The sequence below is a fragment of the Stegostoma tigrinum genome, chromosome 34, assembly GCF_030684315.1.
Source record: "Stegostoma tigrinum isolate sSteTig4 chromosome 34, sSteTig4.hap1, whole genome shotgun sequence".
Classification (NCBI taxonomy): domain Eukaryota; kingdom Metazoa; phylum Chordata; class Chondrichthyes; order Orectolobiformes; family Stegostomatidae; genus Stegostoma; species Stegostoma tigrinum.
Genome location: NC_081387.1, coordinates 16524185 through 16542440, shown reverse-complemented (window position 1 = coordinate 16542440; position 18256 = coordinate 16524185). Strand labels below are relative to the sequence as shown.

General features: G+C 48.4%; 1 protein-coding gene across 6 annotated transcripts in view; it reads left to right on the top strand.

Moving 5' to 3' along the window:
• Positions 1 to 226: 226 nt before the first annotated feature.
• LOC125446606 (hepatic and glial cell adhesion molecule-like) overlaps positions 227 to 18256 on the top strand; it is a 67422-nt gene continuing 49392 nt past the window's right edge. For 3 of the 6 annotated variants that reach the window (XM_059639549.1, XM_059639548.1, XM_059639547.1), the window contains exons 1-2: positions 227 to 777; positions 16432 to 16731. In XM_059639549.1, the coding sequence (XP_059495532.1) occupies positions 720 to 777; positions 16432 to 16731 (358 nt within the window). In that variant the 5' untranslated portion in view covers positions 227 to 719. The remainder of the gene's footprint in view (positions 778 to 16431; positions 16732 to 18256) is intronic. The other 3 variants (XR_009442917.1, XR_009442916.1, XM_059639546.1) reach the window with 1 other exon arrangement.

Here is an 18256-nt window from a genome sequence, read left to right as displayed (position 1 = left end):
GCCTCCCTAACCGGTTCTTCCTCTCACCCATCCCTTCCTCCCACCCCAAGCCGCACCCCCAGCTACCTACTAACCTCATCCCACCTCCTTGACCTGTCCGTCTTCCCTGGACTGACCTATCCCCTCCCTACCTCCCCACCTACACCCTCTCAACCTATCTCCTTTACTCTCCATCTTCGGTCCGCCTCCCCCTCTCTCCCTATTTATTCCAGTTCCCTCCCCCCATCCCCCTCTCTGATGAAGGGTCTAGGCCCGAAACGTCAGCTTTTGTGCTCCTGAGATGCTGCTGGGCCTGCTGTGTTCATCCAGCTTCACATTTTTTTATCCACATACCCATCCGTGTTCCTTTTCAGTAATGTATTTGTGCCTCCATTGCTTCCTCCAGCAGCTCAGTCCGTACACACACGCCGCCCTCTGTCGGTGGGAAAAGTTACCCCTTTGGTACAAATTATCAACGGATAAAAACAGGAATTACTGCACTAACCCCTGCCGCGCAGCTTCAGGTCCCCGCGAGTTGAATGCGCCTTGTTCCTTGAGCAGTGCTGTTTTCCCTTGTTCCTGACCCGCAGTATCGGCAGATTGAGTGACCTTTTCCAGACCAACAGCCACCCTGCCTTCCCATCCCTCTGACCCTGTCCCGTTTGCAGAAATCCCGCAAGATCTCCGCGGGCTCCTCCTCTTTCGCTTCTCGTTCCATCCCCTGCGGAGCTCTGAAACAGATGGAGGGTTTCGGCTTTTCTCTTCGCCTTTTGCAGTTTCTCGCCTGCTCGGCTTCAGGTAAAACCATCTCTAACAGCCTCTTTAAACCGACAGCTGGCTGCTTCTATCCGAATCAAACTGAAACAATGACCAAAACAAAAGCAAAGTCCTCGGGGAGAACAAAAACTCTGGGTTTTGGCGACGCGACGTGTTTATAAAAGTCGATGTTTTTGTCTTGAAGAAGCCTGGGTTGTAGCGGCTGAGTATGAGGGAATGGGAACCGGGAATGTTCACGGAGTTGGGATAGGGTTTGTCCAGAGTGACATTTCCACCCAGTTTCAGATTCCGTTCGAGGTCCGTGACTTGTTCCGACGCTCATGCCGCTGTCTTTACACAACCTCCCGCCGTGACTGACACCGTCTTATTGAGAGGGTCCCTCAGTTTCCCCGTGTTTACAGCTGGGACCCAGACTCTGCCTGGGACCACGAATGGATCTGGGTGTGGTCGCTGTTAAAGCGGAGAACAAGACTCGTTTCAAACAGAGAAAATAAGCACCCAACCATCATCTCCAACACCATTCATGACCTCATCACCTCAGGGGACCTCCCACCCACAGCCTCCAACCTCATTGTTCCCCAACCCCGCACGGCCCGTTTCTATCTCCTTCCCAAAATCCACAAACCTGCCTGCCCTGGTCGACCCATCGTCTCAGCCTGCTCCTGCCCCACCGAACTCATCTCCACCTATCTGGACTCCATTTTCTCCCCTTTGGTCCAGGAACTCCCCACCTATGTCCGTGACACCACCCACGCCCTCCACCTCCTCCAGGACTTCCAATTCCCTGGCCCCCAACACCTCATATTCACCATGGACGTCCAGTCCCTGTACACCTGCATTCCGCATGGAGATGGCCTCAAGGCCCTCCGCTTCTTCCTGTCCCGCAGGCCCGACCAGGCCCCCTCCACCGACACTCTCATCCGCCTAGCGGAACTCGTCCTCACACTCAACAACTTCTCTTTTGACTCCTCCCACTTCCTACAGACTAAGGGGGTGGCCATGGGCACCCGCATGGGCCCCAGCTATGCCTGCCTCTTTGTAGGTTACGTGGAACAGTCCATCTTCCGCACCTACACAGGCCCCAAACCCCACCTCTTCCTCCGGTACATTGATGACTGTATCGGCGCCGCCTCTTGCTCCCCAGAGGAGCTCGAACAGTTCATCCACTTCACCAACACCTTCCACCCCAACCTTCAGTTCACCTGGGCCATCTCCAGCACATCCCTCACCTTCCTGGACCTCTCAGTCTCCATCTCAGGCAATCAGCTTGTAACTGATGTCCATTACAAGCCCACCGACTCCCACAGCTACCTAGAATACACCTCCTCCCACCCACCCTCCTGCAAAAATTCCATCCCCTATTCCCAATTCCTCCGCCTCCGCCGCATCTGCTCCCACGATAAGACATTCCACTCCCGCACATCCCAGATGTCCAAGTTCTTTAAGGACCGCAACTTCCCCCCCACGGTGATTGAGAACGCCCTTGACCGCGTCTCCCGCATTTCCCGCGACACATCCCTCACACCCCGCCCCCGCCACAACCGCCCCAAGAGGATCCCCCTCGTTCTCACACACCACCCTACCAACCTCCGGATACAACGCATTATCCTCCGACACTTCCGCCATTTACAATCCGACCCCACCACCCAAGACATTTTTCCATCCCCACCCCTGTCTGCTTTCCGGAGAGACCACTCTCTCCGTGACTCCCTTGTTCGCTCCACACTGCCCTCCAACCCCACCACACCCGGCACCTTCCCCTGCAACCGCAGGAAATGCTACACTTGTCCCCACACCTCCTCCCTCACCCCCATCCCAGGCCCCAAGATGACATTCCACATTAAGCAGAGGTTCACCTGCACATCTGCCAATGTGGTATACTGCATCCACTGTACCCGGTGCGGCTTTCTCTACATTGGGGAAACCAAGCGGAGGCTTGGGGACCGCTTTGCAGAACACCTCCGCTCAGTTCGCAACAAACAACTGCACCTCCCAGTCGCAAACCATTTCCACTCCCCCTCCCATTCTCTTGATGACATGTCCATCATGGGCCTCCTGCACTGCCACAATGATGCCACCCGAAGGTTGCAGGAACAGCAACTCATATTCCGCCTGGGAACCCTGCAGCCATATGGTATCAATGTGGACTTCACCAGTTTCAAAATCTCCCCTTCCCCCACTGCATCCCTCAACCAGCCCAGTTCATCCCCTCCCCCCACTGCACCACACAACCAGCCCAGCTCTTCCCCCCCACCCACTGCATCCCAAAACCAGTCCAACCTGTCTCTGCCTCCCTAACCGGTTCTTCCTCTCACCCATCCCTTCCTCCCACCCCAAGCCGCACCCCCAGCTACCTACTAACCTCATCCCACCTCCTTGACCTGTCCGTCTTCCCTGGACTGACCTATCCCCTCCCTACCTCCCCACCTACACCCTCTCCACCTATCTTCTTTACTCTCCATCTTCGGTCCGCCTCCCCCTCTCTCCCTATTTATTCCAGTTCCCTCCCCCCATCCCCCTCTCTGATGAAGGGTCTAGGCCCGAAACGTCAGCTTTTGTGCTCCTGAGATGCTGCTTGGCCTGCTGTGTTCATCCAGCCTCACATTTTATTATCTCAAAATAAGCACCGAGCCGTTTTGTTTCAGATTGTGTAAAGTGTTTACATTCTGCTTTCAAAGTAAAGTTTTGTCGAACAGACAGGGAGCTCGGAGGCGAGAAGGATAAAGGGGGTACTTTCGGTGATTGCTGTTCGCTGTCGGGATGTATCAGTCGCTGGTGACACCAGCTTCGGGTCCCCGCCCTTGTGAGCCAGAGAGTGGAATTCTCTGTCATTGAAATCAGTTCAGGGGAAGCATCGAATGTTTTCGGCAAGGAGTTAGAGATAGTTCCCTTGGGGCTAAAGGGATCAAAGGGTGTGGAGAGAAAGTAGGGACAGGGCGACTGAGTTGGACGATCAGCTGTAAGCATGTGGAATGGTGAAGCAGGCTGAATGGCCTGGCCCAGGTCCGATTCCCTGTGTTTCCTGTTGTTCTTGAGGCTGCAGTGGCGAGTTGTTTGCTGTTCCTGCATTTGGGCAGAGACACCCAGAGTGCTGTTTGTGAGGGGGTTCCAGGATTTTAACCCAGTGACGGTGAAGGAACAGTTATCAGGGTGGATTTTGAATCGTTTGTAAGCTCACCATAGTCATTTAAAGTTGGTGGGCAGAACCCAGTTCCAATGTCCCTGCCTTGATTTTTGATGGCTCACTTTTCACTGGCGTACAATCAGGGTGTCGATAGTGAGCTTGCTTCCTGCTTTTCAAATCTAGACAGATGCATTGTAGATAATAAAATGTGACGCTGGATGAACACAGCAGGCCAAGCAGCATCTCAGGAGCACAAAAGCTGACGTTTCGGGCCGAGACCCTTCATCAGAGAGGGGGATGGGGAGAGGGAACTGGAAGAAATAGGGAGAGAGGGGGAGGCAGACCGAAGATGGAGAGTAAAGAAGATAGGTGGAGAGAGTATAGGTGGGGAGGTAGGGAGGGGATGGGTCATGCAGATGGCCTCAAGGCCCTCCGCTTCTTCCTGTCCCGCAGGCCCGACCAGTCCCCCTCCACCGACACCCTCATCCGCCTAGCCGAACCCGTCCTCACCCTCAACAACTTCTCTTTTGATTCCTCCCACTTCCTACAGACTAAGGGGGTGGCCATGGGCACCCGCATGGGCCCCAGCTATGCCTGCCTCTTCGTAGGTTACGTGGAACAGTCCCCCTTCCGCACCTACACAGGCCCTAAACCCCACGTCTTCCTCCGGTACATTGATGACTGTATCGGCGCCGCCTCTTGCTCCCCAGAGGAGCTCGAACAGTTCACCCACTTCACCAACACCTTCCATCCCAACCTTCAGTTCACCTGGGCCATCTCCAGCACATCCCTCACCTTCCTGGACCTCTCAGTCTCCATCTCAGTCAACCAGCTTGTAACTGATGTCCATTTCAAGCCCACCGGCTCCCACAGCTACCTAGAATACACCTCCTCCCACCGACCCTCCTGCAAAAATTCCATCCCCTATTCCCAATTCCTCCGCCTCCGCCGCATCTGCTCCCACGATAAGACATTCCACTCCCGCACATCCCAGATGTCCAAGTTCTTCAAGGACCGCAACTTTCCCCCCACAGTGATCGAGAACGCCCTTGGCCGCGTCTCCCGTATTTCCTGCAACACATCCCTCACACCCCGCCCCCGCCACAACCGCCCAAAGAGGATCCCTCTCGTTCTCACACACCACCCTACCAACCTCCGGATACAACGCATCATCCTCCGACACTTCCGCAATTTACAATCCGACCCCACCACCCAAGACATTTTTCCATCCCCACCCCTGTCTGCTTTCCGGAGAGACCACTCTCTCCGTGACTCCCTTGTTCGCTCCACACTGCCCTCCAACCCCACCACACCTGGCACCTTCCCCTGCAACCGCAGGAAATGCTACACTTGCCCCCACACCTCCTCCCTCACCCCTATCCCAGGCCCCAAGATGACATTCCACATTAAGCAGAGGTTCACCTGCACATCTGCCAATGTGGTATACTGCATCCACTGTACCCAGTGTGGCTTCCTCTACATTGGGGAAACCAAGCGGAGGCTTGGAGATCGCTTTGCAGAACACCTCTGCTCAGTTCGCAACAAACAACTGCACCTCCCAGTCGCAAACCATTTCCACTCCCCCTCCCATTCTTTAGACGACATGTCCATCATGGGCCTCCTGCAGTGCCACAATGATGCCACCTGAAGGTTGCCGGAACAGCAACTCATATTCCGCTTGGGAACCCTGCAGCCCAATGGTATCAATGTGGACTTCACCAGTTTCAAAATCTCCCCTTCCCCCACTGCATCCCTAAACCAGCCCAGTTCGTCCCCTCCACCCACTGCACCACACAACCAGCCCAGCTCTTCCCCCCCCCCCCCCACCCACTGCATCCCAAAACCAGTCCAACCTGTCTCTGCCTCCCTAACCGGTTCTTCCTCTCACCCATCCCTTCCTCCCACCCCAAGCCGCACCCCCATCTACCTATTAACCTCATCCCACCTCCTTGACCTGTCCATCTTCCCTGGACTGACCTATCCCCTCCCTACCTCCCCACTTATACTCTCTCCACCTACCTTCTTTACTATCCATCTTCGTCCGCCTCCCCCTCTCTCCCTATTTATTCCAGTTCCCTCTCCCCATCCCCCTCTCTGATGAAGAGTCTAGGCCCGAAACGTCAGCTTTTGTGCTCCTGAGATGCTGCTTGGCCTGCTGTGTTCATCCAGCCTCACATTTTATTATCTTGGAATTCTCCAGCATCTGCAGTTCCCATTATCTCAGATGCATTGTAGAGTTTGGCATATTTTTGCCCCCTAGAATTTTTGTGGAGTCAGTCCATCTTCTCCATGATTTGTGATCCATGGGCCTTCAAAGGAGTTCTGAGCCATAGTCATTATCTTTGTACCTTGGAAAAGGCACCCTGGCACAAAGGAAGACGGTTGGAGCTGTTGGACGTCAATCATCCCAGTTACAGGAAAAGCTCTGCAGCAGTTGAGGCGCAGACAGCAGGGGTCCAGTGAATCCTAGAAGAGGGATTCTGGAAGAAGATCCTGAATTACGTCAGTACGAGGCAGGAGATGGGGAGTGTTAATTGGAAGGAGCTGTTATCAGGCAAGGCCACATTTGACATGTGGGAATTGATCAAAAGACCTGTTGATGAGAGTTCAGGACTTGCATGTTCCAGTACGGCAGAAGGCAAGGCACCCTTGGATAATGAGGGAGGCTGTGAGTTTAGTCAAAACAGAAAAAAAAGGAACATATATAAGGTTTGCACAGCTAAAATTGAACAGGGCCCCTGAGGATTATAAGAAAAGCAAGAAAGTACTCAAGCAGGGAATTAGAAGAGCAAGAAGGGGCTATGAAAGGATCTTGGCAAGTAGTGTAGAAGAGAATCCCTGTTGACACATTAAAAACAAGAGGATAACCAGGGAAAGGTAGGACCACTTGTGCTTGGAGGCAGGGAATGTGGGTGAGACCCTAAATGAGTACTTTGTATCAGTATTCACTCAGGAATAGGATATGGAGGATAGTGAGATTTGTCTGGAGCATGTTAATAGGCTAGGGCATTTTGAAATCAAGTGGTGTTGGAGAGTACTTGAAGAGTATTAAGGTGGATAAGTCTCCAGAGCTTGATGGTATCTATCCCAGGATGCTAAGAGAAGCAAGAGAGGAGACTGGTGGAGCTTTAACCAAAATATTTGCTTCCTCATTGGCCACCGAAGTGGTCCTGGAGAATTGGTGAGTAAGCTATGTTCTTCCTCTGTTCAAGAAGGGAAATGGGAACATTTCAGGAAACTATAGACCCGTGAGTCTCACATCAGCGGTTAGGAAGCTATTGGAGAGAATTCTAAGGGATAGGATTTATGCACATTTTTAAAAGCATGGCCTAATTGTCACGGTCAGCATTGGCTGTGTGCAGAGCAAGACATGTCTTACCATCTTCATTGAATTTTTGGAGGATGAGGTGAAGACAATTAATGAGGGTAGAGCAGTGGATGTTGTCTACATGGACTTTAGTAAGGCTATCGACAAGGTCCCTAATGTTAGGCTCATCCAGAAGATTAAGATACATGAGATCCATGGTGACTTGGCCACTATTGGCTTGCCTATAGAAGGCAGAGGGTAGTGGTGAAAGAATGTTTCTCAGGCTGGAGGTCTGTGACAAGTGGTGATCCATACTGGGACCTTTGCTGTTTATGATGGATAGATATATAAATGACTTGGATGAAAATGTAGAAGGGTGGGTTAGTAAGTTTGCAGATGAGACAAAGATTGGTGGAGTTGTGGATAGTGTTGAAAGTTGTCAAAGGGTACAATAGAATATAGGTCAATTGCAGATATGGATGGGTTTAATCCATGTACGTGCGAGGGTGCTGCACTTTAGGAGATCAAATGTTAAGGGAAAGTATATGTTAATGGCAGGACCCTGAACTGCATTGATGTACAGAAGGATCTTGGGGATCAAGTCTTTAGCTCCCTGAACGTGACCACTCAAGTAGATAGGGTAGAAAGAAGGCAGAAGGCATGCTTGCGTTTACCAATCAGGAAATTGAGCATAAGAGAGAGGATGTCATGTTGCAGTTTCATCAGACTTTGGTTAGGCCACAGTTAGGGTGGTGCACTCACTTCTGGTCGCCACATTCCAGGAATGATGTGGAAGCCTTGGAGTGGGTGCAGAAGAGATTTACCAGAATGCTGCCAGGATTGGAAGGTATGAGTCATAAGGGGAGTCTAGAAAAACTCACAGGATGAGAGGCTGAGTGCAGATTTGATAGAAATCTACAAAGTTATGAGATGCATGAATACGATTGACGGCCAGAATATTTTGACCAGAGTTGAAATGTCTAATATGAGGGGGGGCATGCATTTAATGAGTGAGGGGAAATGTTCAAAGGAGCTGTGAGGGGCAAGGTTTTTACAGAGAGAATAGTAGGAGTCTGGAACTCACTGCCAGGGGTAATGGTGGAAGCAGATATGATAAGGACATTGAAGGGACAATAGACAATAGGTGCTGGAGTAGGCCATTCGGCCCTTCGAGCCAGCACCACCATTCATTATGATCATGGCTGATCATCCACAATCAGTATCCTGTTCTTGCCTTATCCCCATAACCCTTGATTCCACTATCTTTCAGAGCTCTGTCTATCTCTTTCTTGAAAGCATCCAGAGAGCTGGCCTCCACTGCTTTCTGGGGCAGAGCATTCCATATATCCACCACTCTCTGGGTGAAGAAGGTTTTCCTCAACTCTGTTCTAAATGGCCTACCCCTTATTTTTAAACTGCGTCCTCTGGTCCTGGACTCACCCATCAGCAGAAACATGCTTCCTGCCTCCACAGTGTCTAATCCCTTAATAATCTTATACGTCTCAATCAAATCCCATCTCATCCTTCTAAACTCAAGAGTATGCAAGCCCAGTCGCTCCAATCTTTCAACATATGATAGTCCCGCCATTCCGGGAATTGACCTTGTGAAACTACGCTGCACTCCCTCAATAGCAAGAATGTCCTTGCTCAAATTGGGAGACCAAAACTGCACACAATATTCCAGGTGCAGTCTCAACAGGGCCCTGTACAGCTGCAGAAGGACCTCTTTGCTCCTATACTCAATTCCTCATGTGATGAAGGCCAGCATGCTATTAGCTTTCTTCACTACCTGCTGTACCTGCATGCTTGCTTTCATTGACTGACGTACAAGAACACCTAGATCTCGTTGTGCTTCCCCTTTACCTAACTTGGCTCCATTGAGATAGTAATCTGCCTTCCTGTTCTTGCCAACAAAGTGTATAACCACACATTTATCCACATTAAACTGCATCTGCCATGCATCCGTCCACTCAGCTAGCCTGTCCAAGTCAGCCTGTATTCTAATAACATCGTCCTCACATTTCACACTGCCACCCAACTTTGTGTCATCAGCAAATTTACTAATATTACTTCTAATGCCTTTGTCTATATCATTAATATATATCGTAAACAGCTGCGGTCCCAGCACCGAACCTTGTGGTACCCCACTGGTCACTGCCTGCCATTCCGAAAGGGGCCCGTTTATCACTACTCTTTGCTTCCTGTCAGCCAGCCAATTTTCAATCCAACTCAGTATTTTGTCCCCAATATCATGTATCCTAATTTTGTTCACCAATCTCCTGTGCGGGACTTTATCAAAGGCTTTCTGAAAGTCCAGGTACACTACATCTACTGACTCTCCCTTATCCATCTTCATAGATACATCCTCAAAATATTCCAGAAGATTAGTCAAGCACGATTTCCCCTTCGTAAATCCATGCTGACTCTGACCTATTCTGTTGCAGCTATCCAAATGAGTCGTAATTTCATCTTTTACAATTGACTCCAGCATCTTTCCCACCACTGACGTCAGGCTAACCGGTCTGTAATTTCCTGTTTTCTCTCTCCCTCCTTTCTTGAAAAGTGGGACAACATTTGCCACCCTCCAATCCGCAGGAACTGATCCTGAATCTATAGAACCTTGGAAAATAATTACCAACGCGTCCACAATTTCTAGAGCCACCTCCTTAAGTACCCTGGGATGCAGACCATCAGTCCCAGAGACTTATCGGCCTTCAGGCCTAACAGTCTATCCAACACCATTTCCTGCCTAATATAAATACCCTTCAGTTCGTCCATTACCCTCAGTCCTTCAGCCACGACTGCATCTGGGAGATTGCTTATGTCTTCCCTAGTGAACACAGATCCAAAGTACCTATTCAACTCATCTGCCATTTCCTTGCTCCCCATAATAAATTCACCCGTTTCTGACTTCAAGGGCCCAATTTTAGTCGTAACCACTTTTTTTCTTTTCACATAACTGAGAAAGCTTTTACTATCCTCCTTTATATTTGTGGCCAGTTTTCCTTCATAGCTCATTTTTTCTCTGTGTCTTGCCTTTTTAGTTATCCGCTGTTGCACTTTAAAAGCTTTCCAGTCCTCTGGCTTCCCACTCATCTTTGCTATGTTATACTTCTTCTCTTTTATCTTTATACAGTCCTTAACTTCCCTCGTCAGCCACGGCCGCCCCCGCCTCCCCTTAGGATCTTTCTTCCTCTTTGGAATGAACTGATGCTGCACCTTCTGCATTATATCCAGAAATACCTGCCATTGTTGTTCCACTGCCATCCCTGCTGGGAATTGTACCACTGAACTTTGGCCAGCTCCTCCTTCATAGCTCCATAGTTCCCCTTATTCAACTGCAATACTGACACTTCCGATTATCCCTTCTCCCTCTCAAACTGCAGATTAAAACTTATCATATTATGGTCACTGCCTCCTAATGGCTCCTTTACTTTGAGGTCCCTGATCAAATCTGGTTCATTGCACAACACCAGCCCAGAATTGCCTCCTCGCTTGTAGGCTCCAGTACAAGCTGTTCTAAGAATCCATCTCGGATGCACTCTACAAACTCCCTTTCTTGGGGTCCAGTATCATCCGGATTCTCCCAGTCTACCCGCATGTTGAAATCTCCCATAACAACTGTAGTGATACCTTTGTGACAGGCCAATTTCAACTCTTGATTCAACCTGCACTCTACCTCCTGACTACTGTTTGGGGGCCTGTAGATAACTCCCATTAGCATCTTTCTACCCTTAGAATTTCTCAGCTCTATCCATACTGACACTACATCTCCTGACTCTATGTCCCCCCTTGCAAGGGACCGAATATCATTCCTCACCAAAAGGGCTACCCCACCCCCTCTGCCCACCAGTCTGTCCTTTCGATAGCACGTATAACCTTGAATATTCATTTCTCAGGCCCTGTCCACTTGAAGCCACGTCTCAGTTATGCCCACATCATACTTGCCAACTTCCAACTGAGCGTCAAGCTCATCCACCTTACTTCTTATGCTTCGTGCATTCATATATAATATTTTTAATTTGCTTCTCCCCTCACCCTTCCTATCAATCCCTATTTCACTTGGACATACTGTACGATCAATTCTTGAGTTTTCTGCTCTGTTGATTCTGTTGTCCTTCTTAACCTCTCTTATTCTCACTTTGCCTTTAACTTCATTCTTAAATTTCCAGCTTGGTGCCTCCCCCCCCATTACTTAGTTTAAACACACCTGTGTTGCAGTGGCAAGCCTGCCTGCCAGAAGGCTGGTCCCCCGATTATTAAGATGCAAACCGTCCCTCCTGTACAATTTATTCTTACCCCAAAACATACCCCAGTGATCCAAGAAATTAAATCCTTGCTTCCGACACCAGTCCCTCGGCCACACGTTCAGGTCCATTATCTCTCTGTTCCTGCCCTCTCCAGCCCGAGGAACTGGAAGTAAACCAGAGATAACCACCCTGGAAGTCCTGCTTTTCAGCCTTCTTCCGAGTTCTCTGAAGTCCCGCTGTAGAATGCTCCTCCTTTTCTTCCTGACGTCATTAGAGGCGACATGCACCACCACCTCTGGGTCTTCACCTTCACCCTCGAGGATTCTCTGCACTCTATCAGTGATGCCCTGGATCCTGGCACCAGGAAGGCAACACACAATTCTCAAATCTCGCCTGTTGCTGCAGAAACCCCTGTCGGTCCCTCTCACAATGGAGTCCCCTATTACCACAGCTATCCGTGATGTCTGACTTCTCGGCTCTGCCTCTACAGCAATTTTTGACTTGCAGACCTGTCCACCTCTTGGACTGGCAGTGTCGTCTGTCTCGGCAGTTTCCAAGACAGTCAGCCTGTTTACAATAGGTGCTTCCCCTGGGGTCACTTGTACTTCATTCATGTCTTCCTTTGTCATCGACATCCCCCTTCTCTCTTCAGGTATCCTCGGTGTAGTGACCTTGCTGAAGGTCCTGTCCAGAAAATTCTCATTCTCTTGGATGAGCCTGAGGTCTTCTAGTTCTTTCTTCAGTGCTGCAACAACCTCCTTCAGAAGCTGAATGTGTACACACTTACCACAGCTATAGGAGCCAGAAACAACATCAGTGTCCCTGACCTCCCACATCATGCATGCAGCACACTGAATCAGCTTGGCAGTCATATCTTCAAGCTCTTCAACAGTGGCGTTATCTCCTCACTGAGCCTCTTCACCGAAAACTCGCACTTTACTCGCTAGGCACTTCCCTCAGCCCTTGTGTGTTTGCTGTGTGTCTGTGGACTCTTAATAAGGTTAGAGGAGGAGGGTGGGAGGGAGGCCATACCGTGTAGGACCTGGGGCTAAGAACTCAGCTACTTAAATAGCTCTCCGCTGCAATAAGGACCTGCTGGCTTCGAGGCAAGTACTTAAATAGCACTCACTTACCTTCCCAAGTGCCTCTCTGCCCTGACCTCATGTCTGCCCGGCTGGCGCCGCTCTCCGCTGCAAAAAGGGACTTTTTGATAAGCACATCAATATGCAAGGAATCGAAAAATATTGACCAAGGGCGGGCAGAAAGGATGAGGTTCACTTGGCATTGTGTTCGGCACAACATCGTGGGCTTGAGCCTGTTCCTGTGCTGTACCCTTCTATGTTCTGAGATCATAAGAGCAGTAGGAGTATACTCAAGAGGAAAATCAGGAGGGCAAAAAGGGGACATGAGACAGCTTTGGAAAATATGGTGAAGAGAATCCAAAAGGATTGTACAGGTACAATCAGGACAAAAGAGTAACCAGGGAGAAAATAGGGTCCGTTAAAGATCAGCGAGGCTGTCCGTGTGTGGAGCTACAGGAGATGGGTGAAATACTAAATTAGCAGCAGTGTTTAGCTTCAGTCTTTACGGTGAAGAAGGATATGGAAGCTACAGAACTTGTCCATTTTACAGAGGAGGAGGTGCTTGACATCTTAAAATGCATAATTCCCCAGGACCTGATCAGGCGTACCTTAAAACTCTGTGGGAAGCGAGGGAAATGATTGCTGGGCTCCTTGCTAAGATACTTGTTTCATTGATAGCCAAAGGTGAGGTGCTGGAAGGCTGGAGGTGGGCTAAGCTGGTGCCACTATTTGAGAAAGGTAGTAAGAAACAGCCAGGAAACTATAAACCAGTGAGGCTGATATCGGTGGTGAGTAATTATCGGAGGGGATCCTGAGGGACAGGATTTACATGTATCTGGAAAGGCAATTAAGGAGAATCAATATGGCATTGTGTGGGGGAAATTGTGTCTCACTGACTTGATTGAGTCTTTTGAAGAAGTGACGAAGAAGATTGATAAGGGCAGAGTGGTAGGCATTGTCTACATGGACATCAGTAAGGTGTTTGGCAAGATTCCACATGGTAGACTGGTTAGCAAGGTTGGATCACATAGTTTGAGTGTAGGTGGTGAGCTAGGGAGGGGATAGGTCAGTCCAGGGAAGACAGACAGGTCAAGGGGGTTGGGTGAGGCTGGTAGGTTGGAGATGGGGGTGGGGTTTGAGGTGGGAGGAGGGGATAGGTGGGAAGAAGGACCTGGTTAGGGAGGCAGGGAGGAGCTGGGCTGGTTTTGGGATGCAGTGGGGGAGGGGGAGATTTTGAAGCTTGTGAAGTCCACATTGGTACCATTGGGCTGCAGGATTCCCAAGCGGAATATGAGTTGCTGTTCCTGCAACCTTGCGGCAATGTTGTGGCACTGCAGGAGGCCCAGGATGGACATGTTGTCCAAGAAGAGGAAGGGGGAGTTGAAATTGTTCGCGACCGGGAGATGCAGATATTTGTTGCGAACTGAGCGTAGGTTTTCTGCAAAGCAGTCCCAAAGCCTCTGCTTGGTTTCCCTGACATAGAGGACACCACATTGTGGTATACTGTATCTGCTGTTCCTGATGTGGCCAGCCTCATCCCGCCTCCTTGACCTATCCATTCCCCTAGACTGACCTATCCCCTCCCTAACTCACCAGTTACACTTACCTTTACTGGCTCCAACCCCACCTCTTTGACCTGTCAGTCTCCTCTCCCCTTCCCCTCCCTCATTTCTGAAGAAGGATCTCGACCTGAAACGTCAGCTTTCCTGCTCCTCTGATGCTGCTTGGCCAGCTGTGTTCATTCAGGTTCACACCTTGTTATCTCAGGAAGAGTTAGTAGGTTTGCAGATGGCACCCAAAATTGGTGATGCAGCGAACAGCGAAGAAGGTTACCGGAGAGTACAACTAGATCTTGGTCAGATGGGCCTGTGGGCTGAAGAGTGGCAGATAGAGTTTCATTTAGATAAATGTGAAGTGTCGCATTTTGATAGGGCAAATCAGGGCAGGACTTATATACTTCATGGTAAGGCCCTGAGGAGTGTTGCAATACAAAGAAACCTAGGGTACAAGTTCAGAATTCTTTGAAAGCAGAGTTGCAAGAGAACAAGTGCTGGTCAGTGCATTGCATATAGAAGTTGGGAGGTCATGTTAGAGCTGTACAGGACACTGGTTCAGGCACTTTTGGGATATTGCATCGAATTCTGGACCCCATTCTATGGAAAAAATGTTGTGTAACTTGAAAGGGTTCAGAAAAGATTTGCAAGGAAGGTGCCAGGGTTGGAGGGTTTGAGCCAAAGGGAGAGGTTGAATAGGCCGGGGCTATCCTCCCTGCAACATTGGAGGCTGAGGGGTGATCTTATAGAAGTTTATAAAATCATGAGAGGCATGGATGAGGGTGAGTAGTCAAGGTCTTTTCACAAGGAAAGGGGAGACCAAAACTAGAGGGCATAGGTTTAAGGTGAGAGGGAAAAGATTTCAAAGTGAGCTAAGATGTGACTTCCTCACTCAGAGGGTGGTGCATGTATGGAATGAGCTGCCAGAGGAAGTGTTGGAGGATGGTACAATTATAACATTCAAAAGGCATCTGGATGGGTATATGAATAGGAGGGATTTAGAGGGATATGGGCAAACGCTGGCAAATGAGAATAGATTAATTCAGGATATCTAGTCAGCATGGACCAAAGGGTCCATTGTTATGCAGTATATTTCTAAGACACCCATGACAATAAATGCAACAATATCTGCACAATATCCAGGCTTGGACTGACAAGCATCAAGAAACATTTGTGCCACACAAATGCCAGGCTATGACCATCATCAACAATCTGACTATCCCTTAATAATCAATGGTGTTATCATCACTGAATCCCCCATTATCAACATCCTTGGGGTTACCATTGGCCAGAAACTCAACTGGACTAACCACATTAACATAGTGGGTACAAGAACAGACCAGAGGCTGGGAATACTGTGGCAAGTAACTTACTTCCTGACACCTGAAAGCCTGTCCACCACCAACAAGGCACAAGTCAGGAGTGTGATGGAATACTCCCCACTTGCCTGGATGGGTGTAACTCCAACAACACTGAAGAAACCAGATGCCTTCCCGGACAAATCTGCCCACTTGAATGGCATTACATCCCACAATCATCCACTCCCTTCACCACTGAGGCAGCAGTGTTCACTATCTGCAAGATGCACTGCAGAAATTCACCAAAGATCCTCAGACAGCACCTTCCAAACGAACAAGCACTTCCATCTAGAAGGACAAGGGTGACAGAATCATGGGAACACGACCTCTTGCAAGTTTTCACCTAAGCCACTCACTATCGTGGCTTGGAAATGGACCACCATTCCTTCACTGTTGCTGGGGCAATGTCCTGGAATTCCCTCTCCCATGACAACAGATAGACTGAAGCAGTTCAATGAGGCAGCTTGCTACCACCTTCTCAAGGGCAACTAGGAACAGGCACTAAATAGTGACCAGCCAGCACGCTCACATCCCCCATCTGAATAAAAACAGTCAATTGTAAATTTCTAAGGTAATTGAGTACATGGGTGAAAATTTTAACATGAATTAATTTGGATATTCATTGAATGGGTAATCGGGTGGGGAAAAATGGAAACATCCTGAAGAAATTCAGATGCTCAATTTTTAAAATGTGTAAGTAAGTGTAGGCGTGTTGGTAGTAAATGTTAGGAATATCCATTCCTGGAAATTGAGATCATTCACAACACTAAGTATTTGAAGGATCCTTCCATTTGCACCAATACAAGTGAAACAATAGCAGGTTGACCACAGCAGATGTTCTGATGCACTGTGTGTTTGAATAAGTCATGTAGTTGCATCGTATTTTAGCAGATGTATCGCTCACCTTGGTGACCTGAATTGCTTTCCCATGTTATTTGTGTAATAATTCAATCTTTACGATAATTATCTAAGCTTTCCTTATTTACTTATTTTTGTTTCAGCACAGCATGTGAAAGACAGCATCGTAGCCATTACAGGTTCCTCCGTTCTACTTCCTGGAACAGATAAAGGATTTGGCAGTCTCCAGTGGGAATTCTCAAAGCCTGGCAAGATCCTTCCCATTTTGGATTACATTGGAGGACATCAACAAGCATATGATCAGTATAAGAATAGAATTGAACTGAACAAATCAGATGGGACATTGTTACTGAAAGATGTGCGTGAGGGGGATACTGGCAGATACAAAATGACAGTGGACTTAGACCCGATTAGGACCAGAATTGTCACTCTGAGAGTGTTTGGTAAGTATTAGGAGGATGCTTCCATTTGCACCAATACAAATGAAACAATAGCAGGGTGACCTCAGCAGATGTTCTGATGCAGTGTGTTTGAATAAGTCATGTGGTAGCATCGCATTTTAGCAGATGTATCGGTCGCCTTGGTGACCTGAATTGCTTTCCCATGTCTGAGCAGCTGTGATTGTGGAACAGTAAATATTTGCAAATGAGTGCTTTCTTTTCCAAACATCCTGCTTTTAGTAGTGTGGCCCAGCTCTTCCCTTCTTCACTGGAACACACAGTTGATCCTGAAATATCGCAGTGTTTTTGCTTTGTATCAGGTTTTAAATATAGCTTTTGTCAATCCCACGGTTTGATGATAGAATCATGAAGTATCATACAGCATGGAAACAGACCCTTCAGCTCACCATAATCACATACTAAGCTATTCCCACCTGCCTGCCCTTCGTCCATATTGCCCCGAAATATTTCTTATGCATGTACTTATCAAAGTGTCATTTACTCATTGTAACTGTACTCACATTCACCACTTCCTCTGGAATTTCATTCAAAACATGAGCCACTCTCTGTAAAATAATTGGCCCTCGTGTTTTTTGTAATCTTTCTCATTGCACCCTAAACATGTGCACCCAAGCCTTGAAATTACCACCCGAAGTAAAAAAACATCGCATTCATACCTGTCATGATTTTATAAACCTTAATACGGCCATCTCTCAATCTCCTACGCTCTAGCAGAAAATGTCCCAGCCTCTCCAGCTTCTGCTTATAACTTAGACCCTTCTTTCTGGCAACATCCTGGGAATCTATTCTGAGCTCTCTCTAGCTTAGCAATATCCTTCCTGTAACAGAGAAACCAGAACTATACACAGTACTCCAGAAGAGGCCTCGCGTACGTCCTGTACAACCTCAACATGACGCCCCAACCCTTGTACTCAAAGGTCTGAGCAATGAAGGCAAGCATGCTAGATGGCACCTTAACTGTCCTATCTATGTATGATGCAAACTTCAAAGAATCATTTACCTGAACCCCTAGGTCTCTCTGTTCTACAGCACTGCCAAGAGGGCACTACTTTTATTTAACCAGTGATCCTCAGCTTTTGTTTTTCCCAGAAGAGGAAATGCCTTCTTTACATTCAATGTATCAAGACCTGGCCAGCAGTTATGTCCTTTTGCACTCAATCAGTGATTGTGTCACTGAGCTGCTCTGTGTGTCTGTTTGCAGTAATTTATTTGAAGAGTCTCTGTATATTTGCATAATTCAAACTGTTGCGAATAATTTTTGCATCCTTATTTGAGAATGCTTATTTCTGATAATAAACCAGTTTAACTTTGTTGATGAAAGAAGGTAGTTTTGTTCTTAGCCTTGAACCTTCTGTAGTCTGGGAACCGTCTAATTGGGTCAATCACCAAAGTGATACATTTTAGGATTAATATTGACGAGTGGAGGAGTAGATTTCGAAAAGGAAACAGTGCATCCCACAACAGCGACTGTAACAATGGTTTGACCAAAAACAGTATGTTCAGTGGA